The 16922-nt window shown below is 37.3% G+C and overlaps 1 protein-coding gene across 9 annotated transcripts in view; it reads left to right on the plus strand.

The window, feature by feature from the left end:
* The window catches only part of ZDBF2 (zinc finger DBF-type containing 2), a 31400-nt gene extending 18928 nt beyond the window's left edge, over positions 1-12472 (plus strand). For all 9 annotated transcript variants that reach the window (XM_082466867.1, XM_082466869.1, XM_082466865.1 and 6 more), the window contains one exon: positions 291-12472. In XM_082466867.1, the coding sequence (XP_082322993.1) occupies positions 291-7422 (7132 nt within the window). In that variant the 3' untranslated portion in view covers positions 7423-12472. The remainder of the gene's footprint in view (positions 1-290) is intronic.
* Positions 12473-16922: the final 4450 nt, after the last annotated feature.

Consider the following 16922-nt stretch of genomic DNA (forward strand, 5'->3'; position numbering starts at 1 on the left):
TGTAAAATTAGTTTAAAATGAGTAGAAATACAGATTGTGATTTAGTTGTTAATTTTAAACACACACAAATACAGATACAAATTTTGGGGGATTTCCAACTTGTTTGATTTTATGATTCTGCCTTCCTTTCTTTTCTTAGCCAAATGTTACAAAATTAATTTTATTTTGAGACTCTGTCTTCTAGGAATCTTGCCCAGGGTAGGAAGAAAATAACATTTATTATGCATTTAATAAAAATCTTAAACAGATGTTAGAGTATTTTTATGGATTTTTTCCCCCTTGCTTTTTAGATCAGTGCAAAATGAGAGACTTCATATGACTACTGTGTCACCTTCTGGAGTGGTTCCGAATGATGATTTTGTTCCTGAAATAATGACTGAGGATGCTACTGGAGTCAGAGAAGAGATGTCTTCCAAGGCTTTTGAACCTGTTGAAGAGCTGTATTCTAGACCTAGTAAATCTCAGGAATATATACAGAGTGTTTCAATTCGACCATCAGTTATTCAAAAACTGGAGAAAGGACAGCAGCAGCCCTTGGAGTTCATTCATAAAATTGGGAGCAGTATGAAAGAATTTAATCCAGTTGGTATTGGTCATGCTACAAATAATAGACAAAATGTAATATGTTCATCAGTGATTTCTAATGCTCCTGTTAGTTGTTTACCTGAAAGTTCTCATGAAAGACCAGTTACAACTAATGCTACTACTGGGTTACCACTAGGATCCCATTTGGATTCAGTTAACAAATGTGACCCAAACAAAGTTGACAAATACTTTAAACAGCTAGACAGGGGCTTTAGAAACCCTATGCTGTCATCCCATCCAGAAAATTCTTCAGTAACATACCAGAAACCTAAAGAATCAAACAGGAAATCTTTATGTATAAATTCAGATAAATTGGCTATACAGGAAGATGTAAAATCTCAGGGTAAAACTTTGTCAACTGGCTCTAAAGTCCATGAATTTGTGGGTGCTGAAGGCTCCTTAAAATTGGAATCTCTTTCCAGATTAACAAACCCAGCAGTCAACCTGAATAAAACTGACATGCCTTCTAATAAAGGAATCTTTGAAGATGGCATTCCAAAGTACCATGAGAAATTCTTTCCTAATATGGATCATACCCAAGAAGGAAAGCATTTGGTTTATAACAAGTCAGCCTTTTTGGAACAGAAGATCTCAGTGAGTTCTGAAATCAAGTTTGCTGGTGGCTATCTTCAGTCAGCATCTGATCACCATGAAGAGGCTGTGCCAGACCTTTGGAAGGAGGAGCAAATTGACCAAGAATATAAGAACTGTGAATCAAGAGGTTCTGAAATGAGTTTTGATGGCAGTTCCTCTTTTTATTCACTGACAGACCAATCTAAAGTGACTGCCAAAGAAATAAACCTCTTAAAGGAAGTACGTGCTGATTTGCAGTATAAGAACAATAAATCTTGTGTTTCTGAAATAAGCTCTGATTGTGATGGCTCCCTTCAGTTGACTTCCAACCAAACTCAAGTAATTGTTAAAGATGTAAGTGTTCAGAAGGCAATGCATATTAGGCTGGTTGATGAAAGCTATGAATCTAGTGATTCTGAGATGAATTTTGATTGTGATGCCTCACTTCAGTCAACTGATAACTACCCCCAACAGCCTGAAAAAGAAGTAAACCTTCCCAAGGGGGCACACGTTGGCTTGGTTGATATGAACTATGGATCTAGTAGCTCTGAAATAAGTGCTGATTCTGTTTTCTCACTTCAGTCAGTGGTTGACCAATTCCCAGTGGCTGTCACAGAAACAAAACTTTGGAAGAAGGTTCACATTAGCTTGGTTGATAAGAACTATGGATCGAGTTGTTCTGAAACAAGTTTCGATTGTGATGTTTCTCTTCAGTCAGTAGTTGACCATCCTCACCTGGCTGTCAAAGAAAGAAACCTGGAGGATAGGCTTGTCTATCTGAAAGATAAGAATCGTAAGCCTAGTAGTGCTAAAGCACATCTTGATTGTGATGTCTCTCTTCAGACCATGACTGATGAACCTCAGAGGGCTGTTGAAGAAATCTATCTTCTGAAAGAGAAGAATGACGTTGTGGATATGAACTGTGGGTCTCATGGTCCTGAGATGAATTTTCATCTGATGAAAACAGATGCTCAGTTAGTGCCTGACCAATCCCAAGTGACAGTTAAAGAAGTAAACGCTCAGGAAGTAGCTCTTGACCTGGAGAATAAGAGTGTTAAATCTAGCATTTCTGATCTAAGTTTTGATTCTCATGCTTCTCTTTATCCATCAGCTAATGATCAACCTCAGGGGGCTTGTGGTGAAATAAATCTGAAAGCGTTAAATGTTGATATGGAAGTTAAGAGCTATGGGTGCTCCAGTTCTGAGCTGAGTTTTGATTCCGATCCTCCTCTTATGTCAGTTACTGAGTATACTGAGCTGGATGTTGAAGAAATAAGGAAGAAGCACATTAACCTGGAAGATGAGAGCTTTGAGTCAATTAGTTCCAAAATAACTTTTGATTCTGATATTCCTCTTCACTCAGTAGTTGACCAATCTCAAGTAGCCATTTATGTGGAGGAGTCTATTGATCTGGGAAATAAGAGTAATGAATCTTGTGTTTCTGAAATAACTTTTGATTCTGATATACCTCTTCATTCAGGGATTTATCAACCTGAAGTAGCTGCTAAAGAAACATTCATTCAGAAAGAAGAGTATATACACTTAGGAGGGAAGGATGATGAACGCACTGCTTCTGAAATAAGTTTGGATTCTTATATCCCTTTTCACTCAGTGATTAACCATCCAGAAGAAGCTGTTAAAAAGCTAAATCCTCAAAAAGAAGAGTGGGTACCCTTAGAAAATAAGGAAAATGAACCTTGTGGTTCTGAATTAAGTTTTGATTGTGATGTTTTTTGTTCAATGACTGGATGTTCTGAAGATCCCATTAAAGAAAGAAACCTGAAAGAGGAGATTATACACTTAGAAAGTAAGGGTAATGTACCTGTTGTTTCTGAAAGCAGTATGAAGTCTGATATTTCTTTTCATTCAGTGACTGATCATCCTGACATAGCTATTAAAGAAATAAACCAAAAAGAAGAACATGTAAATTTAGCAGATAAGGGTAATGAGTTAAGTGTTTCTGAAACAAGTTTGGATTCCGATATCCCTCTTCAGTCAGTGATTCACAAACCTGAAGTAGTTGTTAAAGAACTATGGCTTCAAAAAGAAAAGCATGCTAAGTTAAAAGGTAAAAGTGCTAAATTTAGTGGTTCTGAAATAAATTTAGATTCTGATTATTCAATGACTGAACCTCAAATAGCTGTTAAAGAAATAGATGTTCAGAAAGAAGAACATGTTGTTCTAGAGAACAAGAGTGATAAATATAGTGGTTCTGAAATAATTTTGGACTCTGATGTCCCTCTTCAGTCAATGAATGAAAAACCTCAAATAACCATTTTAAAGGAGGACCATGTTGACCCAGAAGATGAAAGTACTGGACCTAGAGGTTTTGAAAAAAATTTGGGTACTGATACCCCTCTTCATTCAGTCATTGACCAACCTCGACTAGCCCTTTTGAAGGAAAAACATGTGGATCTGGCAGACACAAACAATGAATCTAGTGATGGCAAAATAGCTTTTCATTCTGATGACCCTCTTCAGCCATTGACTGAACAATTTCAGGAAGTGCTTGTAAAAACAAACCTGTGGAAAGAAGAGGATATGGGCCAGAAGAATAAGGTTGATGAACCTAATGCTTCTAAATTAATACATAATTCTGACGTTTCTCTTCTGTCTGTGTCTGATCAAACTGAAGTAGCTGTTAAACGAATAAACCTCAAGAATGAAGGTCATGTGTACTTGGAAGATAAGAACAGCCAATATAGTGGTTCTGAAATGAGTTTGAATTCTGATCTCTTGGTTCAGTCAATAGTTGATCATCCTCAGATAACTATTTTGGAGCAGGAGCATACTGAGCTAGAGGATAAGCACAATCAATCTTGTGGTTCTGAAATAAGTTTTGATTCCGATGACCCCCTTCAGTCAGTGGCCAACCAGCTTAGAGAAACTGTTAAAGAAGTAAGCCTTTGGAAGAATGAAGTTGACATGGAAGATAAGAGAGATGAATCTAAGTGTTTTGAAATTGTGTATGATTCTGATGTCCTTTTTCAGTCAGTGGCTGGCCAAACTAAAGTTGTTAAGGAGATCAACCTTTGGGAGGAGCATGTTGACTTGGAAGATAAGGTTCTCAAACCTAGTGATTCAAAAATAAATTTTGTTTCTGATGAACCTCTTCAGTCTGTGGCTAACGAAACTCAAGAGGCTATTACAGAAATAAGTCTTCTGAGGGAGGGACATGTTTGTCTGGGTACTAAGAGCTATGAACCCAATGATTCTGAAGTCATTTATGTTTCAAATGCCCATCTCCAATCAGTGGTTGAGCAACCACACATATTGGAAGAGCAACAAGCCAGTTTGGAAGATAAGAGCAATGATCCTTGTGGTCCTGAAATAAGTTTTGTTTCTGATGATCCTCTTCAGTTAGTGACTAGCCAGCTTCAAAAAGCTGTTGAAGAAATAGGTCTTTGGGAGGAAGACCATATTTACCTGGAAGATAAGAGATATAAACTAGGTGATTTTGAAGTAAGTTATGATTCTGATGTTGACTTCATAGCTGGGCATTCTCCTGTGGCTGTCAAAGAAATAAACTTGCAAGAGAAGGATCATGACCTTCATAAGAACTGTGAACTTAGTGTTTCTGAAATAAAATGTGATTCTGGTGTTCATCTTCGGTTAGAAGTTGACCAACCTCAAGTGGTTTGCAAAGAAGTAAACCTTCAGATGGAAAAGCATCTTGGCATGGAAGAAAGAGTCAGTGAACCTAGTGATTCTGAAATGATGTGTGATTCTGATGTTCCTCTTCAAATAGTGATAAACGAACTTCAAGTGTCAGACAAAGAAACAAATCTTCAGAAGATGTTATTTGTGGACCTGATGACCAGTGATAATGACTGTGAAATGATTTCAGATTCTGATGTCCCTTTTCAGCCAGTGATTGACTCACCTCAGATGACTGTCAATGAAATCAGCTGTATAAATGCAGAAAGTTTTGTTCCAGAAGATGAGAACTGTGACTCTTGTGATTCTGAACTAGGATATGTTTGTGAATCCTCTCCTCAATCAGTGACAAACCATTCCAAAAAGACCTTTAAAGTTGTAAACCAGAAGCAAGACTATATTATTCTGGAAGAGACAAGCTGTGAGCCTTATATTTCTGAACTAAGTTTTCAAATTGATGCCTCTCATCAGTCCATGACTTCCCAGTCACAAGAGCCTGGAAAAAAAAAGGCCAAATATATTGACCCCGAGGATAAGAGCCGTCAATCTAATCGTCCTAAAAGAAATTTTGAACGGGAGGAGACTTCTCAGCCAGTGACTCAGCAACGGCAGAAGGCTAACAAAGGAGTCAACCTTTGGAAAGATGTAGAAAATATTGGCCTAAAAGATAAGAACTGTGAATCTAGTGTTTCTGCAATGGATTGTAATGCATCTCCTGAGTTGGTGATTCATCAAATGCCTGATAAAGAAAACCTTTTGAAGTTAAAACATACCGATCTAGAAAGTATGAGCTGTGAACCTTGTGGTTCTGGGATGAATTTTCAATGTGATCCCTCTCTTCAGTCTGACAACAACCAGCCTCAAGAAGCTGTTAATAAAATAGACCTATTTGAGAAGATGTCTTTTGACCTGAAAGAAACAAACCATAATTCCCATTCAGGCTCTGTTCCCATGGTTGATTCTATACGGAACCTGGAAAAAGCAAAGGAAGTCATAGAAGATGATCCTGATGAACCAGTTCTTGAAGGCTTGCCTCATGTCCCTCCTTCATTTGTGGGGAAAACGTGGTCTCAGATAATGAGAGAAGGTGACGTGAAAATTAATGCTCTCGTGAAGGAATTTAAGAAAGGTCGTTTCCACTGTTACTTTGATGATGACTGTGAGACCAGGAAAATTAAAAAAAAAAAATCGAACGAAGGAAAAAAGATTACCTGGACTGACCTCAATCAGGACACTACATCAATTCAAGTTCTTTCAGATTGTGATGATAATGCAGGTGGTATTTCAGATATTGATGACTTTTCAGTGGCCTTAGATAAACCTAGCCATTATCCTTCAGCAAAGAAGCATTTTGAACAAACATGCCAAGTGGCTTCTCCATGCCAAGCTATAAAAGTCAGCCATGGAACTCAAACCAATCTCGCAAGTCACCCAGGGACAAAAAGAAGAATAACTGGACAAGAGAAAGACTCTCCAGTAAGGAAGCGTTTACTTTTACAGAATGACAGAAAAACAAGAAAGAAAGTAAAAATTGGAAAAGTCGAATTTCCTGAATCATGTATTACAGTTTTGAAGCCTTTGCAACCAAATGCCTTAATTTATGTTCTTTCTTCAAATATTAAGCTGAAGAAAGGTGAATCCAACAACTTCTCTAAAAGGAGGCACGGTAGTAGAAATAATTGGGATCTTAGCATACAGTACAAATTTAACCAGAGTTCCTTTAATTGTTATGACCCATTGAATAAGCAGATTGTAATTGATCCTTCTTTGAACATAGAAGTACCAGGGCCTGACAGGAATAACTGTGTGGAAATTCATTTTAGCCACCTAAATTCTAATGCAGGAGATGATGATACTTATGTACAAAGCTCTGCTTCGGCACCTTTTATGACAGTGTCAGTAGGACATGAATTAATGTCACATCAGGAGGCCAGTGAATCTGTGTTTCTGGAAAAATCCAAGATTTTGAATTCTAGTGAAGTTTCAAAACAAAGTAATTTCCAGTCAACTCTTTTAAATCATGATGTTGCCAAAATTTCTCTGAAATCGATTGGAAATAAGTTTTTGGAAAGTAAAAGGAAAATTCAGAGAAGGAAGGTGACAACTAATAATAAGCCAGGTTTTCCCAAAGAAGGTTGTAGACCAGTTATTTCCCAGCAAAAAACCAGAATTGCTTCAGAAAAACGGTCGATTTGGATTCAGACCAAACTAAGTGATATAATTAAAAAGTATATTCCAAAATACTCTGTTTTTTTGCGTCACAAATATCGGTCCAGGAGCACTTTTGTTAGGATGCATCTTAAGAAGAGAAAATCTGATGTCAGTAGGTTAAAGAAGGCAAAGAGACCAGCTAAAATGCTTTCAAAGGCCTCGGTTCCATCAGCTGGAGCTGAAGAGCAGTCAAAAGCTATAGCAAGCTCTTCTCCCAAGCAACCTGTGCGGGGCTCTTCTGCCGTTGCAGGAAATAAGAAGAATGGTAATAAAAAACGCCCTAGAAGACAACGAAGAAAGCCTTCTAGACCTGTTAGAACATATGCTTTGAGAAGTTCGTATTCTGGTATACCATATTCTGACAGAATGAGGACTCGGCTCTCTAACAAATCGTGAGGTAATGAGGTAAACTAGAGGTGTTTCTATTAAGGGCTAGTTGAGGATTCAGTACTTCAATTGAAAATATATTTGGTACCTAGTGTACATAGCTTTCCTAACTTTGGTGAAAAAAATGAACCTTCAACTATTTTGCTATAGACTTATTTTTCAGAACTTTTATATTAATTTAAAGTTAGTGTTTAGGGTCCTTTTTTTTTTAAATTAAAAAACTTCCTTTGTCCATTTGCTGTGGAAGAGCTTCATCTTAATTTATATCACATAATTTAGCACAATATATACAACTTTCTTCCTCAAACCATGTCCCTCTTATTTATTTTTTATGATTGTGTCTCTCATGTCAGCAGGTTATATTGCAAGAATGGATGTGGCAAACATAAAATGCTTTTTTACTTTTTAAAAATTGGAACAAATGAATATGTAGTTATTTTCTGTATGTTTCAGAGTGGCATTGTCAATATCGTATTCTAACTGGATAATTAAAAAGAAGAAACTCTGATTATCTCAGCTTTTGAGTGGGATTAACCTAAATAATCACACACAAACTATAATTTATCTTTCTTTTAAAAGCATTGCAGAGAATGAGATTTCATAAACTTTAATCCAGTTTTAAAAACTGCCTGGTGATTTTACATACATAACACAAACTCTTCCTTCTTCATTTAAACTGGATCTGCAGGTATCTAACTTTCCTCATTTGGACACATGCGTACATGCAATCTCTGTAGGTTTTTCTTTAGCATTATTAGACCTTAAGGGGAAAATGATCTTGCCAGCGTGATTATGCTTTTCTACCACCCTTTTTCCCCTCCACCTGAAGCGTCAGTGGTTTAATGTGAAAATCCAGTTATCTTATGGCCTTATCTCTTAAAAATATTTTAGATATTTCCATATCCTTTTTTAATAGCTTGAACTGAAATGACTGGTTTGGTAATTTGGGCAGACCATTAATTGTTGTTATTAATAAGTTATAATCTTAATAATTCAAAAGATCTAATAAAACTGATAAGTGGAGACCCATTTTGCAAGTGAAAAACTATTTGTGCGTTGGTTTGGCTTTCCTTCAATTTGCTAACTGATTTTGGTAGTTCACCTAAAAATGTCAAGATATGCAGTTTAGGTCTGAGGTACTCAGAAAATCTTTAGATCCTTTATTCAGGGATACTGGTTGAGCTGGTACAGATAGTTATCCTGTTAAGCCAAGGATCCTGGGTCCTTTTCTATCATTGATGTTAAAGGGAAACATGAATTTCAGCTACTACATTGTATAAACCATATTTTATTGAAACTAGATCAGTGTACCATGATTTCAGAGATAAAAATTTGTTATCTTAGAAGTAAGTATAGTGTAACAGTTGGTTTCTAAATGTAGTTTTATTTCAGGGGCCATTATTTAATCTGTGGGTATGTTATGGTGTTATGTTGCAATTTCTTTACTTCTAAATTTAAAACAGTAATTATATTGAAAAAAATGGACAAATGTTTATATTTTTAGTTGCAAAGCAACTTCAACTTTGCCTCATATACAAATATTTTAATTTCCTTTCTTAAAATATCTGTAAACCACTAGTTTAAAATAATCCTCCAATTTGAATTTAGGAAGAAAACTGTCCTACTGATTAGGAAGTAAACAAGCAGCTAATTCATAAAAATATTCTATTTGTGGGTATTGGTGTCTTTTTTCCTTGTGAAGTAGACACATAATTCCCTTGAGTACTGTTGGTAGGCATTCTGCCATCTTTTAGTGTCAGTTTAAAAGCAAGAGATCATATGGAAAAAATGTACCATGTAATTATGATGTATCATATCTATTGTGATTACATCGTGCACAGAGAATAGTTCTTATAATTCAAGTGATCAAAAACTTGAAGTTGAAAAAAATTACTGCCTTTTTCACATTGGAAACTTCTAAGTACCATTTTTTTTTAGAGGAAAAGGTTTATATCTGAATTATATTAAAGTATAAAATAGTCCTGATGATTTTTTTTAAACATTTTGGAAATGTTTACTAAGTTCCTATAATCATCATTATTTTAGACAGGCTTGAAAACTTGAAATTGTAAAAGTTATAATGGAAATTAAATAAACAGTGAATAACTTTCAGAATTTGGTAGGATACAAGAGTGCCCCTCTGTCAAAATTTGTTTTGGCTTAATTTGCATATTAGGTAAAAATTGGATGTTTTTTGTGTATTCAAGTATGCATTAAATTCTTTTAATAGTAAAAAATCAAATTATAACCATAGTGAATATTTTTATTAATCTTGTCCTTGTTCAGTATCTTGCATAGATGTTTACTATAATTGTTCCAAATTGTGCAGTATGTAGACAATGTTGTGTGAAGTGTGTTTTGGATTTGTGCATTTAACTTTTTTGTGTAACTAGGGCTCTGAGTGACAATTTTTTTGCTAAAGAGAAACTATATTTAAATATTCAAATAATTATATATTTCCATGTAAAACTAATGTGAAGAGTAATGTATTTTTTATAATGCAATTTAAAGAGTAAGTTTGTTTTCAAAGTTATCAAGATAAAATTCATCAAATAATTGAAATTTGCCTCTACTTTCTCTTCATGTTAGGAACTTTATCTGGGAATACTTAAGGAATCATAGATTAATGAAAACAGAAGTTCATTTTATAAATGGTCCTAGAGATAATAAATAGGGGAATATAAATGTTGATGCCGGTGAGAAAATAGTTTAACCAAAGATATGCAGGTTATGTTCAATGAAGTAGTTATTTCAAAGGATTAAAATTAAACAACTGTTTCTTTGGTGGAGTGCTGGGTTAGCAACTTTTCACTTTGTATACCTGTATTGGAAGAGTCAGTGAACAGGACTGAGTTCAGGAGGCAGTATCTATATCACTATTTGACACCTACTGGAGGAGAGAACTTTGGTGCCTCCAATACTATAGCGTATGTTTTAAAGAACGAGAAAACATGGAAGAGTGTATCTATGTCAGTGAGGTCAGTGCCTTTGGCCTCAGCAGTATTGACTTCTAGAGGTTTTGGTCCAGGATTATATTGTTAAGATGAACAACAGACTTGTCTTTATATAAAAAAGTTAATAGAGTGAAAATGTAAGATGGAAGCTCATTTTCAACAAAGGACTTTTATGTATAGAAAAAAATGTGGAAAAATGTGAAAAATCATGTAATTAGGAAATTACACATCAAAATGTCAACGTAAGAAGATTACAGGCTGAGGAAGCGTCTCAACATTTCCTTATACTTCATTGAGACCGTAAATATTAGGGAAATAACACTATATTTAATGTTTCCTTTGTTCTTCTTATACTTGATTTTAAATACATATTTAAAAAGTTCTCCCAAAGTATTTTAAATTATTTACCTTGACTAAGGAGTTGCCTAGGATGAACTATAGTTTGTTGCTGAATCTTTGAAGTATGAACTTTTACTTTTCTCTATGTTCATAATTTATTACATGCATGTTGCTTTTTTCATGCATTTTATTTTCTGAATTTTTAAGCTGGACATGTATGTGTACATGTTGAGCCCTCACTAAGTACCAGACATTGTTCTAGGCTTTTAACCTGAATTATCTCATTTGATTTTCAAAGAGCCCTTTTGAGTTAGGTACTATAGTTGTGACTAAATAGCAGATGAGAAAATTAAGGCATAGAGCCTTAATTTTGGGATTGCAAATGAATGTTGACTGTAATCAAATGGGGATTACAGATAATCCCCATTCCCATTCCCAGTCCCAGGCCACCCCTAATCTAATGTCTGTCTTTATAGTTTAGCTTTTTCTGGACATTTAATATAAATGGCATCGTACAATATGTTGTCTTTTGTGTCTGACTTTTTTCATTTCCCAAAATGTTTTAGAGGGTCATTCATGTAGCATGTATCAGTATTTTTTTAAAATTAATTAATTAATTAATTTTTGGCTGTGTTGGGTCTCTATTTCTGTGCGAGGGCTTTCTCTAGTTGCGGCGAGCGGGGGCCACTCTTCATCACGGTGCGCGGGCCTTTCACTGTCGCGGCCTCTCTTGTTGCGGAGCACAGGCTCCAGACGCGCAGGCTCAGTAGTCGTGGCTCACGGGCCCAGTTGCTCCACGGCATGTGGGATCTTCCCAGACCAGGGCTCGAACCCGTGTCCCCTGCATTGGCAGGCAGATTCTCAACCACTGCGCCACCAGGGAAGCCCCTGTATCAGTATTTTGTTCTTTTTAAAATTGCTGAATAGTACTTATAATTAGTTTTTAATGAAGCTGGTAACAGAACACTGGTCTCCTGATGACAAATATGATAAAAGCTGTTAGGCTTGAGGCTAGATGTTCCTTTATGCCTCTCATACCTGTTATCCTCGATTACTACCCCAAATCCAAGACCAACTGGATATCTGCCTTTGTGAGTGCTCTTATTCCATACTTGAATGCTTTATGCTTCCTCTGTCTTTGACTCTTATTTCCTTTACTGACCATCTTGGCATCCTTTTCACTGTGCTTTGTGAATTCTCATTTTCAGTGTCAACACATTACTCTGTCTTCCCAATCCTTTCATTATGAATTGCTTGCAAGTGACCAAACTGAGATTTATATTCAAGTTGCCCATTATTCTAACCTACATGAGCAGTAAAGCCAGGAATTGTTGATGATGTACAGGTCATAGTGAAAGTTCTTGCTTTAAATTACTGTACTACATAACCACAGTGTACATCATCAAAATCAGGAAATCAATATTGATGTAATATAACCCTCTACTCCACAGGCCTTGTTTGGATTTTACAGATTGTTCCAAAATATTCTCTATAGGTCCAGGATTAAATTCAGGATCACATACTGTCATGATTCTAGTTTCCTTCAGTATGGAGCAGTTCCTCAGCCTTTCTTTATTTTTTATAACGTGACATTTTGAAGTGTACAAACAAGTTTCTTTGTGGAATGTCCCTCAGTTTGAGTTTGTGTGATGTTTCTTCATAATGCTTTTCTTTGTGGGGGCAGGGCAGAAATTCTGTGGACTTCTCAGTGTATCATAACAGAAGCCATGTGATGTCAATTTGAATAAATGTGGTGATTGAAGATATCCAGCTTTTGTTCATACTTTAGAGTAAAAGCTTTTAATAATTTGAAATGGGGACTCTTATAGAGGGTAAGATGACTTATCAACAAATAGTTACATTTTTTCACCACTGAGCTTTGAGGCAATTGTAACTGTGACTATATTATCTGTTATGTTTATCATCTAACTGATCAAAGATAAGACAGTTACTTATTCATACATTTAACAAATATTACTTAGACCCCTACTATGTGCCTTGCCCTATGGTGGGTGCCATACATCAATCAAACAGGTCTCTAGTTGCTAACTTTCATTACTGATGTGAGTGAAAGACAATTTCAATAGTGGTAAGTCTGGAATTACAACATAATTCTTAGGCTTCCAAAAGATCATTAAAAAACCTGTATAGATAACACAAGACACTGCTGTTTAGCATTGAAAAATTCCTCAACTTTCTACACTGAGGCCCATTGCAAGGCATTTCTCATGATTATCTGGAAAGATTGTTTTCCTGTGTTTGCATCATTATGAACAGTCTGTCCTGTGTTGGTTTGATGCACCAGGATGAAGTGTTATATAGACTCAGTTACCCATCTTAATCACAGCACAAAAATGACTTCCTAAGGAAAAGTTGATATCTTCATCAGATGTTTATTTTAAAAAAATTTTAAAAAGCTAATTGAAGTATAGGTGGTTTATAATATTATGTTAATATACAGCATAGTGAGTCAGTATTTTTGCAGATTATATTCCATTATAGGTCGTACAAGATAATGAATATAATTCCCTGTGTTATATAGTACATCCCTGTGGCCTATCTATTTTTTTTTGTTTTTTTAAACTTTGGGTTTATTTATTTATTTATGGCTGTGTTGGGTCTTCGTTTCTGTGCGAGGCCTTTCTCTAGTTGGGGCAAGCAGGGGCCACTCTTCATCGCGGTGTGCGGGCCTCTCATTATCGCGGCCTCTCTTGTTGCGGAGCACAGGCTCCAGACGCGCAGGCTCAGTAATTGTGGCTCACGGGTCTAGTTGCTCCGCGGCATGTGGGATCTTCCCAGACCAGGGCTCGAGCCCATGTTCCCTGCATTGGCAGGCAGATTCTCAACCACTGCGCCACCAGGGAAGCCCCGGCCTATCTATTGTATATATAACAGTTTGTATTTGTTAATCCCATATCCCTAATTTATCCCTCCCCACTTCCCTCTCCCCTTTGGTAACCACAAGCTTGTTTTTTATATCTGTGAGTCTGTTTCTGTTTGGATGCATATATTTGTATTATTTTTTAGATTCCACATATGTGATATCATACAGTATTTGTCTTTCTCCTTCTGACTTATTTCACTAAACACAATGTTCTCTAGGTTCATCTGTGTTGCTGCAAATGACAGTATTTCATTCTTTTTTATGGTTGAGTAATATTCCATTGTATATATATACCACTTTTTTAAAATTAATTAATTAATTAATTAATTTATGGCTGGGTTGGGTCTTCGTTTCTGTGCGAGGGCTTTCTCTAGTTGCGGCAAGTGGGGGCCACTCTTCATCGCGGTGCGCGGGCCTCTCACTATCGCAGCCTCTCCTGCTACGGAGCGCAGGCTCCAGACGCGCAGGCTCAGTAATTGTGGCTCACGGGCCCAGCTGCTCCACGGCATGTGGGATCTTCCCAGACCAGGGCTCGAACCCACGTCCCCTGCATTGGCAGGCAAATTCTCAACCACTGCACCACCAGGGAAGCCCCCTATATATACCACTTTTAAAAAAAATATTCTTTTTTTTTGGCTGCATTGGGTCTTCATAGCTGCGCATGGTCTTTCTCTAGTTGTGGCGAGCGGGGGCTACTCTTCGTTGCGGTGTGCAGTACTCTTCTCATTACGGTGGCTTCTCTTGTTGCGGAGCATGGGCTCTAGGTGCGCGGGCTCAATAGTTGTGGTGCATGGGCTTAGTTGCTCCACGGCGTGTGGGATCTTCCCGGACCAGGGCTGCAACCCATGGCCCCTGCATTGGCAGGCGGATTCTTAACCACTGTGCCACCAGGGAAGCCCTATACCACATCTTATTTATCCATTCATCTGTTGATGGACGTTTAGGTTGCTTCTCTGTCTTGGCTGTTGTAAATAGTGCTGCTATGAAGATTGAGGTGCACATACCTTTTCGAATTAGTGTTTTCATTTTCTTCAGATATATGCCCAGGATTGGAATTGCTATATCATATGATAGTTCTGTTTTTAGTTTTTTGAGGGACCTCTGTACTGTTTTCCATAGTGGCTGCACCAATTTATATTCCCACCAACAGTGTACAAGGGTTCCCTTTTCTCCACATCTTCTCCAACATTTATTTTTATTTTATTTATTTATTTATTATTTATTTATTTATTTATTTATTTATGGCTGTGTTGGGTCTTCGTTTCTGTGCGAGGGCTTTCTCCACTTGCGGCAAGCGGGGGCCACTCTTCATCGCGGTGCGCGGGCCTCTCACTATCGCGGCCTCTCTTGCTGCGGAGCACAGGCTCCAGACGCGCAGGCTCAGTAATTGTGGCTCACGGGCCCAGTTGCTCCGTGGCATGTGGGATCTTCCCAGACCAGGGCTCGAACCCGTGTCCCCTGCACTGGCAGGCAGACCCTCAACCACTGCGCCACCAGGGAAGCCCCTCCAACACTTATTATTTGTAGATGTTATGGTGATAGCCATTTTGACAGGTGTGAGGTAATTCTCATTGTGATTTTGATTTGCATATCTCTAATAATTAGTGATGTTGAGCATCTTTTCATGTGCATTATGTCTTCTTTGGAGAAGTATCTATTCATGCCATCTGCCCGTTTTCTGATTGGGTTGCTTACTTTTTTTGATATTGAGTTGTATGAGCTATTTATATATTTTGGGTGTCAAGCCCTTATCGGTCGCATTTGCAAATATTTTCTCCCATTCAGGAGGTTATCTTTTCATTTTGTTAATGGTTTCCTTTGCTGTGCCAAAGCTTTTAAGTTTTTTTTTTTTTTTATGTATTTATTTATTCATTTATTGCCTGCACTGGGTCTTTGTTGCTGCACATGGGGTTTCTCTAGTTGTGGAGAGTGAGGGCTACTCTTCGTTGCGGTGCGTGGGCTTCTCATTGCGGTGGCTTCTCTTGTTGCGGAGCATGGGCTCTAGGATCGTGGGCTTCAGTAGTTGTGGCACGTGGGCTCAGTAGTTGTGGTGCATGGGCTTAGTTGCTCCGCAGCATGTGGGATCTTCCCGGACCAGGGATCGAACCCGTGTCGCCTACAGTGGCAGGTGGATTCTTAACCACTGAGCCACCAGGGAAGTCCCAGCTTTTAAGTTTAATTAGGTCCCATTTGTTTATTATTGCTTTTTTTTTTTGCCTTAGGAGACAGAACCAAGAGAATATTGCTACGATTTATGTCACAGAGTGTCCCGCGTGTGTTCTCTTCTAGGAATGTTATGTTTTCAAGTCGTATATTTAGATCTTTAAACCATTTTGAGTTTATTTTTATATATGGTGTGAGAGAATGTTCTAATCTCACTGTTTTACATGTGGCTGCCCAGTTTTCCCAGCACCACTTGTTGAAGAGACCCTCTTTTCTCCATTGTATATTCTTGCTTCCTTTGCTGTAGATTGATTGGCCATAGGTACGTGGGGTTATTTCTGGCTCCCTATTCTGTTCCATTCATCTATTGCATCTGTTTTTGTGTCAATACCATGCTGTTTTGATTACTGTAGCTTTGTAGTATAGTGAAGTCTGGGAAGGTTATAGCTCCAGCTCTGTTCTTCTTTCTCAAGATTGTTCTGGCTATTTGGGGTCTTTTGTGTTTCTATACAAATGTTATTTGTTCTAGTTCTGTGAGAATGCCATTGGTATTTGGATGTGGATTGCATTGAATCTGTAGATTGCCTTGGGTGTTATGATCATTTTAATAACATTATCTCTTCCAATCCAAGAACACAGTATATTTTTCCATCTGTTTTTTTTCAGAATAGAGGTCTTTTACCTCCTTTGGTAGGTTTATTCCTAGGTATTTTATTCTTTTCAATGAAGTTGTAAATGGGGTTGTTTCCTTAATTTCTCTTTCTGAGAGTTTGTTGTTAGTGTACAGAACTGCAACAGATTTCTGTACGTTAATCTTGTATCCTGCAACTTTACTAAATTCATAGATGAGCTTCAGTCGTTTTTTGATTGCATTTGTAGAATTTTCTATGTATAGTATCATGTCATCTGCAAACAGTGATGGTTTTACTTCTTCCTTTCCATTTTGGATTCCTTTTATTTCTTTTTCTTCTCTGATTGCTGTGGCTAGGACTTCCACTACTATGTTGAATAAAAGTGGTGAGAGTGGGCATCCTTGTCTTGTTCCTGATCTTAGAGGAAATGCTTTCAGCTTTTCACCATTGAGTATGATATTAGCTGTGGGCTTGTCACATATGGCCTTTAATATGTTGAGGTATATTCCTGCTATACCCACGTTGTGGAGAGTGTTT

Source organism: Balaenoptera physalus (assembly GCF_965194825.1).
Source record: "Balaenoptera physalus genome assembly, chromosome: 6".
NCBI classification, from domain to species: Eukaryota; Metazoa; Chordata; class Mammalia; order Artiodactyla; family Balaenopteridae; genus Balaenoptera; species Balaenoptera physalus.